Here is a 17169-nt window from a genome sequence, read left to right as displayed (position 1 = left end):
GTACGTACTAATACGTGCATATGATCTTTCTGAAATAGCTGGCCAAAGTTTATAAGGGCAGGGTAAGGAGGACCGGTGTCAAAACTGACAGGTGTCAAAAGTAACATCAAAGATATTAACTCCATGTTACGCTGTACTGACACGTTGCATTGCCATTTTCTAGCTTTCAAACCAACTATTTCAGACACAGCCTGTGCACGTGAAATAGATACTTGAAAATATCTCGTAAATCAAGTTAATCTCCATTAATAAACGCGTTTCAATTTTAAGGTTTTCAAAACGTGCGTGTCGTATTTTACGATGCTGATGTCACTGAGGGAATAACTCGTCGTGACTACTGGAATGCATGTACGCTTAATGGTTGAGACATTGGAGGATTTAGTTATTCTACATTTCTACATCTCTGTATTAGAAGTTATGCGAAGCGCGAAGCTAGCGCCACCTACGGCCAAGTGGGACCTACCTACTGATGCATCAGTCTGGACTGTCAAACACGTAACAAAGTCATTTTCGTTCGTCTCTGTAACAGTATCTGTAGTATGTTTATTAGATACAAGAATGAATACTTTTCCAAAATGCGCAGAAAATGTATAGCTATTGTAATATAATAAAATTTCAAAAATTGTTTCTTGAATACTCCGTGGATTGACTATCCCCTCGAAACGACAAAAGAAAAGAATAGACATGCACGACGAAAGGATGTCTCTGTGTTTCAACACAGTTTTAACCAGAGTTGCATCCTCCACTTTGTCCGCGACCTTATTTGAAACAACCGAATAATGAATATACATGCACTAACACTAATCGTATCATGACAGAGGCGTTGTAAAGTGCATAAATGAAAGGACTGTGGGATTTCACCAGTTATATGATGTATCGTTGAAAAGAAAACATCGACAAGAGCGATGATACGATTAAAATGTCAAAACATCACCAAAAGGATAGAGAATTTACCCCTGTATTACGCTCGGCTTAACCATATTTACTTGCATTTTACATTTTACTTGCAGCCAGCACGCATTACAAATTCAAATGTAGTTGTCTTTTTCACACGCCACGACTTTTATTTTAGAGATACAATAACATATTTGCTAAAACAAACGTACCACGGTAATTCTAAACACGGGTGTCAATTTCAAATAGATTGCCAAAAGTACGTAGACTGTAATTCAATACTCACAAGTAAAGAAACTTTTCACCTAATCTTTGAAAGCCTGTGGATAGCAAAGACATCTGTGCAGTAACCACTAAAAATCGTGCCTTCATCGAATGGTAAACGTATTTAGTATCGCGCCTTCGGTGTCTAAGCAATCGTGGGGAATAAAGGAATAGCGAAGAGGCGACTTGCACAGTGGCGGCGTAACTAAACGGTATAGTAGAATCTACCCCACTACAGATCCACCCGACAATCAATTTGACAGCGACGGTGTTATTAATACGTCTATTACATTGCCAGTCCTTCAAACATTCTAGGGTCTTCACGCGCCATATGCCTTACGCAGTAATTATATTTCACTTCTCTCTCCGAATGGTAATTATCTCCTTCCGTCCAGTAGATGAAATAACAGCCATGCATTATGACATCATTTTCTAATTATAAAAAAGTTCAGGCAGAAGTGAAAATTACAGGTCTCGAAAACTCAAGTGAGACGCATCGAAAGAAGCGACTTAAAGGAAAGTGTTAATATTTGAAGCCGGTAATTATGAAGCCGATTGTGGATACGTCGTTCGTCCTAAGAACGGAGAAAGTGAATACTACTCGCATGAACACGAAACAGAAAACACTCTGTCAGTCTCGTTTACATGTTTGGTACGTTCAGACAATTAATCTGTTCGTATAATATTGAATCGTTGAAACGATCGACAGAGATAGTGAAGAGTTAATTTTACGAGTATGTCTGCGAAAGGTGAGACTTATCGTATTTTAGTGAACGTCGTAGAATTGCATTCTGGCCACGAACAGATACGTATTTGTACTTGTGTCTCGAAAAGTTTCGGAACCGTGGTCGTCATGAAATGTGTTCAAAACTATTCTCTACTTCTGATATCTACTACAGCTTTCATCGATCATACATAGGTTCGTTACACTTATCAGAGTTTCAGAAGAACGAAGACTCGAAAATTATTTCCGGAGAAATTCCATATTACAGTGCACTCAGGAGGTATTTGATACTCGTAGGACAACATCCAGATCAAACGAGCCTTATTCGCAATTCTGTCCTCTATTTCTATTTATTTAATTTAGTGAGCTTGTTGGTGCCAACTGTAAGTGAAACTATATTTCGTTATACATGTTGCCAGACTATGACTCTAGATACCATGTACTATTCTCACAAACATATACAGAACAGTGAACGGTGTCGTATTACAATCTGAACGTTCTATTTGACAGTTTATAAAAATCACCACTGCGTCCCGCGATAAAGACACGGATGGGATCCTGGAATGTGTACCGGTCGTGGTTACAATAGGGATTGCATCGACAAAGATCGTAAACCTTAACGCCAACAGAGAACAAGTATATATGTAGTCGTTCTATTTGATAAAGAAATCTGACATAACGAACAAAATTAAGAAAACTAATATTACAGTTTCGAGCAATGTACGACCTTGTGGTTAAGGAGTGGCAGTCATTGAGGCAAACGGATGAACTTTATGTGTTAGATAAGGTTTCTGGTAAAGGAAATACGGTTGCTCTACTGTATAGAAGTAGGTTTACTATTACAATTTTTATTTTCACACAAGTATGGAACAAAGTTATGAAGAACTTTTCGGTTTCTATGGGTATATCGGTCTTAGGGTTAGTGTAGACTAATCAAATTTAATCCAAGAAAGTTATCCACGTATTTTTCAGGGACTTTATTAACGTTCGGATCAACTTTCATCGTGCTACCAATAATGCCTATATTTCTTGATGTCATTCTACCATTGAATGAGACTCGATCGAAAATCCAACTTTTTAGACTCGATTACTTAGTAGACGATAACGAGTATTTCTTTCCCATATATATGCACGCGATGTTGGCCGCGGTTACGGTGGTTATAATTATTTTAGCCGTAGATTCCTTCTACATGCTTCTAAGTCACCATGCTTGTGGATTATTCGCGATATGCGGGTAATTATAAACGTAATACTTTAAACACTGCATGTAGCTGAGCGCTTATAAAATATTTTAACAATGTCCGAATCTTCATGCAACAGAAATCACTGACATTATTTATGTTACAAAAAATTTGCGTTTACTTGAGCACTTGTAATCGTCGCAGGTTCCAGATCAAACGAGCTACAAAAACTAACTCTGAAGACATTCATAGCATCTCCGATGAGAGGGTCATATATCGGCAGTTTAGGAAGTGCGCGATGAGCCACAAGAAAGCAATCCAGTTTGTACTCGTTAATTACCAATGAAATAGAAGAACAGAATAACGGGCAAGTTATTTATTTCCATTAATATATTGTCTCTGTATGTTTGAAGCTTCTACGAACTCCTCGAAAATATGAATCGAAAAAGTTTCTTGTTACAAATTGGGTTCATCATGATCGGTATCAGCGTGACAGCTGTTCAAGTAAGATCAATGTTACTAATAATGAGATGTATACGAAAATGACGTACAGCAGGTTCTGCCTCCGTAGCGTGGCACAGTATTTCATTAATACATTTTTATATCAGACGATGATGAACATAGACAATAAATCCGAAGCACTCAGAATTGCCCTCTTCCTTGGGGGACAACAGTTTCACTTGTTCTTCACCTGTCTGCCAGGGCAAAGGCTCGTGGATCACAGTTTGCAACTAGGAGAGGATCTGTATGTTTCCGATGCCAAGAAACAATCATTCAGTAATCCCTAACAATTACTTCAACAATCGACTCGAGTATAACGTTCGTCGAATCTTGTAACAGGTATACTTCTGAATGGTACCAGACACCGGTGAGAATACAAAAACTACTAATCATTATGCAAATGAGGTCTGGCATACCGTGTACTCTGTCTGCGGGCGGCATGTATAACTTGAACATAGAAAACTATGGAATTGTACGTACCCATACGTGCACAGGATGTTTCTGAAATAGCTGGCCAATGTTGATAAAAACAGAGTAAGGAGGAATGGTGTCAAAACTGACAGGTGTCAAAAGTAACATCAAAGATATTAACTCCATGTTACGCTGTACTGACACGTTGCATTTCCATTTTCTAGCTTTTCAATCAACTATTTCAGACACAGCCTGTGCACGCGAAATAGATACTCGCAAATATCTCGTAATTCAAGTAATCTCTATTAATAAACGCGTTTCAATTTTAAGATTTTCAAAACGTGCATGTCGTATTTTACGATGCTGATGTCACTGAGGGAATAGCTCGTCGTGACTACTGGAATGCATCTACGCGTAATGGTTCAGACGAGTTAAATATTGCATCCATGCGTCTCTTTCGTAGTGTAGTTATATAGCCTATAGTAAATTTATGATCCAGAAGTAATTTTAATGACACTCTTAATAACATTCTTTAATAACACTGTTTAATGATATTCTTGGTGTACGTAAAAATATAATTATTACACTTTATCCAACTATTATTAGTCCTATCGATTTATTCATTCTGCAAATCAATAGCTGACGAGGCACGGATTGCTCGAATTCGCATTATTAAGTTTTAGAGATGTTGAGCTCGCTCTGTTCGTAAAGCGATCTCGACCGCACGATTATTAAAGAAGCATCTTGGCTATCGATTCTTGGAAAGTACCGCTTTGTCTGTGAATAATTCGTTGCGAAAAAGCGCGCACTCCAGAGGCGAGTCGAATGGTCCGCTCCTCGACGAAATCGCAGCAGGAAAATATCTGTAAGGCTCCAGGTTTGTTTTGTCTGTTTCATCGGATAAGCGAAAACACCCCGAGATCCCTTTACAATTTTTATTTCCAACAGAACCCGGAAGAACTCGAGCATCGCATACTGCTCGGCAACTGTCCGCGTGAAAGTAAATCATTGCAGCGTACAAAAGCATCACCTTATTCTTCGAATCTTTTGTCACGAAGTGTGTATGCCAGAAATGTGGGACAATTTCCGAAACAACTGAAAACAAGTAAAACTGACAGTTCACGTTTGTATCGTACGGTAAGAATAGTTTTACGATTATAGTAACACGGATTCTTTCGAATCAAATTGCGGACGATCGATCCAATATTATTTAAAGGAACGCTCGTTTAATGCGAACAGCTGTTCTTTGATACGTTCCATTTTTTTTTTCCATTTCTACTCATCATTCACAGAGTCAGAGTGAATTTAGAGGAAACACAATTTTCTCCAACGATTCTGCAAACTGCATATAGAACTGAAATGCGGAATACATATTCCATGACCCGTAGATAAATTGCTAAATGCATTTTATGCAATTGCACTCGCGACGTATATTCTTGCAGTTATAATCGTCGTTCCTGATGATACTCATTCGTATCATTTTATACGCAAGCACTATATTCCGAAAATATCGTTTCGTCCCGGATCTCACGAAACTTCAGCGCAATTTCGATAGCCTATCCAGTGTTAATGAAAAGTCTCGTGTCCGCCGATGTTCATCCTGCGTTCACTTGCCAGTTTCTCGGTGGGAGTGTTACCATGGTTCTCTGCAGATCTGTTCCAAGAAGCTTTTTCCATTGAAAGACAGCGCATCGAAGTGTTACCAGTAGGTGGAAAGTGACGGGCGGGGTGCGGTGGAGTGTGATCGAACAATGGAGGATACGGACTGTTTTCCTTGGAGAAAATGGAAGGAAGCAATACGACGGATGTGTATTACGTCTATTTTACGAATAATGGAAAATATACTCTCCTTGGGTGTGTTTTCTTTCCGCGCGGGAATGGACGTGCTTGTGTGCTTTCCGCGAGCCGGTTTGTTGAGTCACTCTACGTTAAAATACACATAGGACGTTATGAGGAAATTCTTATGAGACTGATATTCTGCGTGTACTGCGTGCCCTATCTAAAGCTACCCGAACCGGAATGGAATCGGTAAAATCAAACAGCGTAATTACGATTGCCAGGCACGACACGTCGACGTTACGTTCACGAGTATTATTATTACCGTTTACTGCGCAGTCAGTTTAGTATTTGTCTTAATAAGCGCGCGAAATTGATTAAATCGCGCGCTATTATTCGGATCGACGATTATCGTTATGGCGACCGACCGGCGGAAAAATCGAAACGACTCGATGCGGTTCAATAAACGCGTGGAATTGCTTGAGTCGGTTCACGGTGGTCGAGCTAATTAAATTATCAAGATAGCGGTAGCATAAACGCGAAATTTGGCGTCGTTGAGTCCTGCTTCCGATACTTGTTTCATTAGATACATTGTTGTTTATTTTTTGTACTCACTACCTTTGTTTGTGCTACAGAGAGCAACAGAGCGGAAGTAGCAAATAGACATGTCAAAAAAAAATAGCTCGAACCATGATGATCGGAGTATTCTGAGTATGCCAGGATAAATCGGGGTGTAAATTAAACAAGCAGAAAGGAATCTACGAAGCAAGGATCTTATAAACGAGGCAGCAGAGGAAGAATTCGTCTCTGTCGCGTATTTAACCAGCCAGAACGTTTGGAACAGAGGAGTAATGTGATCGAATTTATGAGCACGGTAGGAAAAACGAAGACACTAGTTTTAGATACACCGAACTAGAAAAGAGAAGCAAGGAAACTTTCTGAAATTTACAAGGAAAGAATTCGACTTATCGTATTTCAAACGAAGGTGCTTTGAATCTATTTATTGAATGTTTTCATCTTATTTTTGTTTTTCATAGAGCACATTGCCGCAGCTATTACTATCTTTAGAATTCTAGTAGAGTAAAGATTCTAGAGAGTAGTAAAGAAAATCGAATTCTATCATTCGAAAAGGAGTCGCCTTCTTTTCCTGTTCGTTTCTTTAAACGGTGATAACGCAAATAGAGCCTCAGTTGTCTGCGACTGTCCTCCGTGACTTTATTCCGCGAAGCGGTGCACTAATTGCATTTTTCGAAGAGGGAGAATGCATTTTCCGTCCGTCGCGAAAGGATGGCTCAATCGTTGGAAGGCACTTTCCCTCCGAGCTAAAAGATTTTTTTATCCAATTAATTCGTGGCTCCAGAGAACCGCGTACACCGATGAGCCTGCTCCTTTGAATGTTTTAGATGTTAAAGCGAAATAAAATGTGACCCAGCCGGGAGGTTCGTGCTCAAAGGGCAACGGGCGTTTTCTAATTTTCTTCATCAATCGGGAGTTTCGTTTCACGCATAGGTATCTTTTTAATTGAGTCGGAAAATTAGTTGATTAAAATGATATCTGAAATGGAGATTAAACGATCGTAAAAGCTAAACCGAATGAATGCTAAAGGAATATTTATGAATGAATATTTAATTTGTACCCTCTATGTCTATTGAGGAAGTTTGATTAAGGTAAATAATAGTTTTTATATTACCAAATGAATTTTTCATTATAAATATGTATATGAACAAACCATTTAATTTACCATTTAATTTCAACAAATTTCTTCAATAGACATAGAGGGTACGAATATTTATGGGTCTGACTGTATAAGCATTGGATTGGTCTGGTCCGACCAATACTGGTTCGTACTACTGAAAAATATACGTACCGCGGCTAACCTATTACGTGTCTTCACTACTGGTATGCAATCACGCGTTGATTTATATGTTTTTAATAGACGAACAATTTTACCAGATTTGAATACAAACTACGTTCAATAAATAAACCGACCAAGATCGCAACAACTAACGTTATTTATGGAATTCCGTATTCTTTCCTTTAATTGTACTCCGAAAGCAATCTTTAAAACAGTATTTTCTTGACAATCCAATTTCCTTTGGCATCGAGTAGTCGAGAGAAAATGCGACGACGAAAGGGAAAGAATTTTTTCTAAGATAATTTTGTTTAACCGGAACTTTTCTTTAAAAGCGTAATACTTTAAGATTTTCTGTAAAACGCGAGGTACTGCACGATAAGTCGTTGACGCGACTCGAATCTAACGACGTTAATGTTTTCCCTCGAAAGTAGAACGCTTAAACGCGACTCTCGATGCCTTCGCATCATTTTCCATCGAACGCATTTTGACAACGTTTAAAATATATTTGCTTTTACCCAACGAAAAAAATTCAGATCGAAAAAATGAAAACCACCCCAAGGAAAGATTACTCCGGAACAGCTATGAAACCCGTCTTCGTACTTGCGAATCTAAAGTGCCCGCGGGTCGATGAACCCAGGAATTGAACAATTCGTCGACGAACCTCAAAATCGACAGTTCAATCAACCGTGGCTTGATATCATAACAACGCTGGCTGCGACCAACGTGATCCGTAGGAAAAAAAAATTCATTCACCAGCATGTACCCTCGATGGTCAACGATATGGTCGCTATCGGAAATCACTTTAAACCCGGCATAGGATTGCGGCGTTGAGCGCGGAATGGAACGGGGACGGAGCCAATTAAGATCGTTCAATCAGCGGAAACAGAATCAAAATATACACCCGGGACGAAAGTCGCGCGGTTCGGTGGTCCGTGTAACTTCCATCGTTGAAGGCTTACGCAATTGACACATTTTCCTAGTGAAATTTTTACGAGGAACTCCATCAGGTGACGACGGAAAACGCGCCAGCCTTTTAATTGCATGCTCGCACGCAGCTGGCGTTCCCGATTACAAACTATTTCACACCGCGTTTGTCGCGTTCCGGGCGATTGAACAAAAAGCGTTACCTCTCACGCAGCTCGTGTCGCAGTTTTCGGAGCGAATCGTGAACCGTTGTTTGTAAACGCAACGATAAGTTTATTTAATCACATGGACAGTCGTTAAATGCGAGTACGAGTGCCTTTGCACAGAGACTCGCCTAAAGCAACTAGAGAATATAAGCTTTGTATTATTTGTCAGGAAGTAAAAAAATTTGACTCCATTCCTAGCTCGTACCTTTTACAAAGTTGCAATTACTTTATACGTGCAAGTTGTTTATATGAATCGGAAAGGTACTTTTATGATAAAAAGTTGAAATAAACTGGTAACAGTTTGAAAGTTAATTTGAGACCTTTCGTAACTGTATTTTCTATGAAATAACTTATTTATGACGATCGTAAGAGTTAATCCTGGAACGCTTCGATAGTTGCAAATAACTTGGGAAATGTATATACACAGTTTGCATTAGCGTAATCGACGAGAATAATTGCATAAAATATTTCCATCAAATATATAATTCGAATAAATGATTCGATGGCGTCGCACAATGTGATATTTCAGTGCTCTAGCGGGACAAGCGGTCGTTTTCGAAATGTTCCAAATGTGTTTCGACTCCGAAAATGCTTCAATTCTGAAACGTCTTTTCGTTCTCGGGGAATGAATTTTGTACAGAAAAATTCGCCGGCATTAATCTGGATTCGTAATATCTCATCGGATTGGCGAGCTTTTCGCAATTTCATCAAAGGCAGGACCGGCTAAGAAGTTTAAGTCTAGCCTTTCAATAATTCGCCAGATTCGATTGGTAAGTGCCTCTTTCTTCAGAGAAAGAGTACCTGTCCCCCCCATCTATTGCACGGTTAATAATCGGATTGGCATTCGTGTGTCTGGGATGAAATTAATCTGCTGAAATAAATGATGATCACAGTTTCTAAAACAATGCGATAAGAACCAAATAAAATCACTTCGTCGAGCCTGAAATTTTCTTTAAAAGAAAATGAACTTTGCGATACCAATTATACAACGAACAGTTCAATTACTGAGAGCTTCGCGTATTTCCGATGAGTCCTCTCGCAAAGTTTCTGTCATACGTATAATTTATTTATTCCGTGCGCGACGAAGTCGCGGAGAAAACGCAGGACGAATCCGTTTATTGTCGAGCATTTCTCAAAATAAGCGGCGAACCAAAGAATTTTTTGCGGTACGTTGAAACGTTCGCCTAGAAAGAAACAGACGTCGAGTTATCACTCAGGACGGGTGACTTATTGTTGGCGGAAGACAGCGGGAAAGGTATTCGTTCACGTTAGGAAACGTGCCTCGGAAGATTTTTCAGCTGCGACCGGCTCTTCTTTACCATAGCGGATACAACTACGTGTATTCTAAAGCTGACTCGATCCTACATCACGAAATTCGTTTCAGGTCTTGTCAAGGGGGCCGCCATGTAAAAGGTTATGTGACCCGGAAAATGAAACTATTTCAATTTTTGAATGAGAAATCGCAGCGTCAGGAATCGGTCAAGATTTTCGCGTGCGATGCATTGGGTTGGATGAAAGGTCACCGTACTTTTTTTTTTTTTTTTTAACGAAATTCGAAGACAAATTTTACTTGTCAAGCCGAAACCTACCACGATAACTTCTGGGCCGTTCTTGTCGACTTCCTTGTATCATATTTTAGGTAGCCTCGATATTCTGTACACGTAAAACTTCTTACTATGTTCGAAACTTGAAGATTTCTAGGCTAGTTGTCTTAAATTCTAGGTTAAAAATTGATCGCAATCTTATTCGTGTACCCAAACATTACATCTACTTCGAATCACAATGGTGATTATTCGGCTTGAACAAAGCTAGGAACTCAACGAAATACACCTGCCGTTAAGAATGAAAATGGTGTGGATCGTGATCATAATCGCGGACATGAATAGAAGAGCATTCATTTGGTTGATATTTATGACCACTCGCGTTCGAATAAAACTGCTTTACCTATTATGAAGTGGAAGCACCGCTACTAGATTCTCTGCTAGTTGCGTGATCCACCGTAATGTAATTGTAAAATAACATCCTAAAATTTTTCACGTTAACGGCATGAATTAATACTTGTTTTTATGGCGAAACTAATGCGTTGCACTCTGTAATACTATAGCTGCCAAGTATTACGTACTCCACGTCATTAGTTAGTGTGATGTAGCCACATTAAGATACTAATTACATTGCGACAGGGAAACAGTGAATTATGGATACACAGGTTCATTCGACGGACTACGAAGAGAATTTATAATTGAAATTACTTTAAAGTATGTAGCAAATATTCCTTTTTTTCTGCTAAAAATTACGTTACACTCGTTTCATTGTTTCAATCTGAAAACGCGTTTCGAAGCTCAAAATAAATCCAGATTCACCTACAAAGTGTGTCGAATGGTACATGGAAAATTGGCTAAGCCGTTAATCGCTTCGAATGTGTTTAATTCTATTTTTGTTTTGCGTAAAAACTGATACGTAAAGCTACGTTTTATCTTTCCATTGTATTTATAGAATCACCTCTGATTTTTCACGATTTATATTTTTTTTTTTTTAAATGTACATGCGCACATTGCGTGTAATACCAAAATGCATCGTTTATTCATTTCTTTTTCGACGATTACGAAGAAATCTAAATACCGGTGGCAGGACCGATACAGTTTGCGATTTTTCGAAAATCGATACGCAAATTGGAGGATGACGCGAATTTTTTGGCGAACGATGACTCGCGTAATGGAACGTAATACTTCCGCACAGCGTGTTCCTGTGTCCTATCGATAATACATTAATTATTCCAGCGCAGAGTGTATACATGACTGTTCGAAACGGCATCGCAGCCGAGTGCCGCGACGGGTTTTTTGGAAAAAGTTTATTGACAACGTAATAGGGATTAATAGTAAAATTGTCCCTCAAAGGGAAAGCATTATACTCCGCTCTCGAATAAATTGGCCTGCGCTCGCTGCGAAAAGGCTCCGGCATAAAAGCCTTATTAACGTAATACTTGGGCGTTAACCCTCGATCGAACGTGACAAATTTTATTTAATACGCCACGAGGAAGCGGGAATCAATGCTAATCCGCGATCTTAGGCGACACAGATCGCTCTAATATTCAATTTCACGCGATCGTCTATTTCGCATACACGCGACGTTGTCTCGAGGACCTAGCACTACAGTTTCATCCCTCTATGCAAATGGATCTGAATTTGGCGCATAAATTTCAAGAGAAATTATAGAAAAGAAAACCATATGAATTTTTCAACGGTCCATCAAACAGACGGTGTCTTGAATAAAATAACTCTCGTCCCTCCGTTTTGTATTTCTATTCCCCGGAACAGCGTTTTAATAGCATTCTTCGAAATTGCAACACGCAATTTGCAGTCCTCGCTATGCAGAGTGCTTCTGTGTCTGTAAACTCCGCCGATATTGGTCGATCTATAAATTTCATAAATCACAGGCCCCGGGGTTGGAGTCTTTATAATTAACCTTTATAATTGGACAGCATTCCAGCAACCATTGTCCCCGGGATGGAAAAATACAAAGATCTCGATGCGCGACCTTATAAAATGCCCGAGGAAACGTTGAGATTAAAATTAATAAATGTCTGCGATAGATGTAATATGTTCGATATTAAACCTCTTCTCTTTAACAAAAAGAACCGAACCCACGCCCACTAAAAGTCCATCCATAAATGCAAGTATTATTCGACGGAAAATCGTTTAAAGTCTCTTTCCGGGGTAACATCTTCGTCGAGGTTTTACAATCGTTCCCATCCGATCACCGGGTCGCGTTTTTCATTTCCCGGTTATTTTATCAGCCAGCACCGAGTCATGGTCACAGAAACGAGAAAGCTTTCACTAAAACCGAGAAGGGTAGCCAAAGAAATTCGCGGTTTCCCTTGCTTTTCGTGGCGCAGTGCAATCTTATTGAAGCATACTTTTTCTTAATCCTTTTAACGCTCCTGAATGCGCTGTTGGAAAAAGGTCGCTGAAATTAGAGCGAGGCACGAGAACAGCCTCCATTCGCGTTTACATCATCGCAACCTAATATCCTGTCGGAGAGGGGAATCATTCCTCCCTTTCCTCGCGCGTTGGATGCGAGCACAGCACACGTACATTTTCTTTGTACGCGCGAAAAGGCGCGCGAAAGCAAATTGAAGAAGCACAGACTGGATATGGCTGTAAAGCATGCAGCCCCCGATCAATAGCGGGGCAATGCAACGTGTATTGTCCTTTCACGGCGAGAATCGCGAAAGGAGGCGCAGTTGATGACGGAAATGTGTTTCTTCAAAGAAGAGAAATCAGATTTATCAGCGATCGAATCGTCTGCACGCCATCGACGCCCTGGATGCCATACCGCCCTTCGATACCTTTGTTCAATGTTTCCCGTCACGGCTAACGCTCTGCTATTACTGGCTTGCCTTTACCAATTTTCTACGGAATTTTACACGTAATACTCTTCTAACCCCTCAGCCGCGGGAATTTTATTTTATCACCCTGGAATAAAAATCATTTAAGAGTGAACCCTTTCAGACCTGGCGTCCACAATTGAGGACACAACATTTTTAAATTACCGAAAGTATCGTTTAGGGCGAATGTCCTTATTTGTGCACACGAAGAAAAGACCAGTTTTCCTCGAAAACTACACTATCAGGATTTTTTTGTTTACTCTAAGTTAACCGTAAAAATTAAATTACACTACTACGAGAAAACAAAATTTACATCGTTTTCTACCATACATTCGCTTCTTTTTCTATTAAAAAAGTAATTTATGATTTCTCTGTAGCAGTAAAATTCGTCGTTTGATCCTCGTTTCGCTGACATCGAGATACTTCGCGAAGTACATTTCCCAGGCTCGATACAATACCACCAGAGACTGAGAAGCTTTTTATCTAATTGCGTTAGCATCTTGGCCGCAATTATCGTCAACCATGTCACGTTAAGTATTTCGTTCTTGGATGGAATAATTTGTAACATCTGCAACGGGTGAACAATTCTCCAAAATGGCCATTGTTGGCAGGTCATTGAAAAAAAATATATTATTACGCAATATGCATTATTTTTGTACACTTTCAATAGGAGAGATCAAAATGACAGTTTCGTCAGACATTCATTCCCAGGTTTATACGCAGTCAGTTCCCATAGAGAGCTTCACTCATTGGTATTCGCCGATTAACGAATAATGAATGTTCGTCATTCGCCGAATACCTGATAGCATGGATAAATGATTGATGGCGAATGTTTGGTATCCTCCGAACTTGGACTATTTTCGTTCGTTATCGGTAAACGATTGCGAATCAAAGCACGCGAACATTCGACGAATAACGTATGACACTTTTGTCACGCGGTTTGTTCCACCCCGAGGCGACGTTAAAAACATTGCAACCATTATAAAAATTGAACGACACACAACTATCGAGACGCCCGTCCCTAAGTGGTGAAGTTCCGTGTTCCGTTAACATTTGATTGTGCCAATCGTCTTGACGTACCTAACGTCGTCAAACTTGTTAGCAAATATGAATCAACAGCCAATCTCCTAACTGCGTCGGAGTACTCGAATTGCCGCAAATAGAAGTGTGGCTTCATCGAGGGTGCATGTCCACATTGCTTGTTCCTACTTCATCTGTTGCCCAGCGGTTTCATCGGATTCTCAACAGAGCGTGCTTTTACCGTGCGTTCGAGTGTGTTCCGTGATGAGAGTTTCAATTACTTTCTCCCCTGTTCACGGTTGATTTTCTTTCGACCGTGATAATAATGATTCTGGCCAGATACGGTTATAACGCGATTACGACTCTGGTTTCGGTGGAAATACCTGGATTTTAGTTTCCGGTTAAATTAACGATATTACAGGATACGCTGAATGGAGAACTCCGTACCTTTTTACGAACATGTTACAGTGAATGGTTACCCATCGAGTACAATCAATTTAATTTGCCAAGGCTAATCTGAAAACACGGAGGACAAAAACATCAAAGGTTTCGCCTTCGTAAAAGTATTACGCGACAGGTGTATGGCGCGCTCACTGATCGACGATGACATCAGCACGTTCGTGTCACGATAAGTTTCTTTGGCGCCAAGTGTGAACCTCGGCTTATTGTTTCCCCGATTAACATGCACGTCATGCGTTACTTGGACGGTACGCCTTCCAGATTAGTTATATTCCACGTTCCGCTAAGTAAATTTGTTCTCCATCCGTCCTCATGCTAATGCGCCGGCGATTTGTATAATTCCAAAACGGATTAAGCATGCAGGATATCGTTTCGTCCTAGGGTCGACAAGTTTTTCTGGCCCCATGATAGAACGTCGTTATCTGCAGGTGCTCCACGAGCCGACGCTCGTTTCTCGACGTCGCGTCGTTGCTTACTTTACATTTTAATGCCCCTACCACCACCAGCGGCGTCGATCTCACGAAACGCTTCTAATTTCATGGGCCTCTCGAGCACGACCCTCGCACTTATTTATCGACTGATAAAGAGCCTCTCGATTGGACGTTATCTTGACATTGAAAATCGATGCGCCCTCGAAGTCTGCTGCCCCGGGAACGAAAAACAAACAAATGAATCGCGTTTCGCAGCGGCGCTTGGATTTTACGGAGACTGCCTTGACAGAAGCTTTGCGGAGTTGATTGGTATCTACTTCTAGACTTGGCCTGAATTATTGATAAATGGAAGTCTGAATTAGGAAAACCGTTTCAATGTTGCACCAGCATTCCAACCAGCTCCATCGAGATGATACACTGACATTGATATTAATAAACTGGAGTTTATATCGTCTATTCTCATATCTAGTAACGCTATTAACCTAATTCTGTTGTATATTTTCAGGTGAGCCCCTCTTTATCCCATGGCACCGATCTGGAAATATAAATAGTTGGTGGTGAGTCGTGAATCTTTGCTCTTTTCTGTTAAAAAGTATCACGTTGCTTCTCATCGTAAAATGGAATTCTTCGTATTTTCACTCTCGACCAGAAAAAGTCCTTCAAATGTATAAAAGTTTGTGTAACGTAAAGCGATCGTGGCGAAGTAGTAAAAACTTAATCGTTATATTATATAAAGAATAAAGAGTTTAAACAGAGAAAAACGACAGAAGAGCCTTATAAAATTGGCCACTCAATTTATCAGCAGAGGCCATTAACGGGTTAATTAATTCCGCCGTAATTACCCCCGGAGTTCTTACGCGACTCGCTATATATCACAACGCCGATTGTTTATACCATTTGCTTCGTAAGCACTGAAATTTTATCTGACCCGATTCGTCGCAAAATCTACTCCCTCGTAGCAAGAAATTTCGTCATTTATCGAACTTCGTTCCGTCAGCGGTAAAACGTTGTAATGACTCCGCGGAAACGGATTCGTTTTTAACCAAAGTCCATTAACTTTGCGACCACGTTTGACCCGTCGCAAGAAAGGTACTAATAGCGAAAACGTAAAAAAAAAAATGTGACTTTAAGCACTACCTCCGAAATGAAATGCATTCAACGAGGGTCGAATCACAGACTCCAATGATGGAGTGGATACTCGACGGATGAATCCTCGATTCTGGTTCGACTCGGATGCTATTTTCGAATTTATTTTTGTTGTCTTACTTACGCGTCAGTTTAGATCGTCCAAAACTGGTCACGATGGTTCGATGATACTTAAATTATGCGAGCGTGGAATTCAGGGAAAATGGTGAAGCTTATCTTGGTGCTCGAATTGGTAATAATGAAAAATGACAAAGTTTTGGAAAGCAATACGCGGGCCATAATATAACTCTGAACATCTAGAATGTCCAAGTTCTCGATGGCAGTAAGATGACCATTTAGAATAATAACGAAGCTAGCCGTATACCAAGATATGACCACCCAAATCGTTATACTACCACCCCCATATCCAAAAGATGGACGCAGGCAACCCTATTATTTTGTCTTCCGTATTTTCGTCGGTTTTATTCAGAGTCATTCCTGGATAATCTTCCCGAGTATCTTGTGACATGATCGCTTAAATTATTTTAACGAAAGCCAGTGCTCTCCTCGTAAAACTTCCTTCTTCGTCTCGCACGCCACGCAGGCGAGTAACCATAGCCAGCTAATCTCTTTTGAATACGTAAAACGCGCTTAGGTATTACGTCGCGAGTGTTCAATTTCTCATCAGGGTCACGCGAACTTGCCCAACACGTGGAAATCCCAGAGTAAACGAACGTGCAAATTTGAGGGACGAATACCTCTTCGAAGCAAAACTGCATTGAAGATAAACTCCGCGTGCAAGCAGTTCTATAACGACTTCGTCGGATTTTATGGATCTTCCGGAAGTATGAAATAGCAAATATAGTGGAAGTTAGTTTATTGGATCCGTTTCTACCGAAATCGTGCCTTTTATGACAACTAGCCCTCCGTTCGACCGATGCAGCGAATTCTAAAATAGAAACCCCGCTTCGCTGAGAATTCTCGAGATAAGTTTAATAACCGTACCTTGGCCGA

The 17169-nt window shown here is 40.2% G+C and overlaps 2 protein-coding genes across 5 annotated transcripts in view; both read left to right on the top strand.

The window, feature by feature from the left end:
* LOC128886815 (hemicentin-1) overlaps positions 1-17169 on the top strand; it is a 221167-nt gene that overhangs the window by 123363 nt on the left and 80635 nt on the right. The gene's annotated exons all lie outside the window — the stretch shown is intronic.
* On the top strand, positions 1769-4538 carry LOC128886822 (uncharacterized). Its single transcript, XM_054141998.1, has 10 exons — positions 1769-1907; positions 2078-2265; positions 2393-2518; positions 2592-2709; positions 2855-3116; positions 3268-3384; positions 3477-3567; positions 3672-3808; positions 3904-4036; positions 4306-4538. The coding sequence occupies exons 1-10, from the start codon at positions 1895-1897 to the stop codon at positions 4357-4359; spliced, it is 1239 nt and encodes a 412-aa protein (XP_053997973.1). The 5' UTR covers positions 1769-1894; the 3' UTR covers positions 4360-4538.

Source organism: Hylaeus anthracinus, unplaced genomic scaffold (genome assembly GCF_026225885.1).
Source record: "Hylaeus anthracinus isolate JK02 unplaced genomic scaffold, UHH_iyHylAnth1.0_haploid 11985, whole genome shotgun sequence".
Taxonomy (NCBI): Eukaryota; Metazoa; Arthropoda; class Insecta; order Hymenoptera; family Colletidae; genus Hylaeus; species Hylaeus anthracinus.
This window is presented reverse-complemented; position numbering and strand designations above follow the sequence as displayed.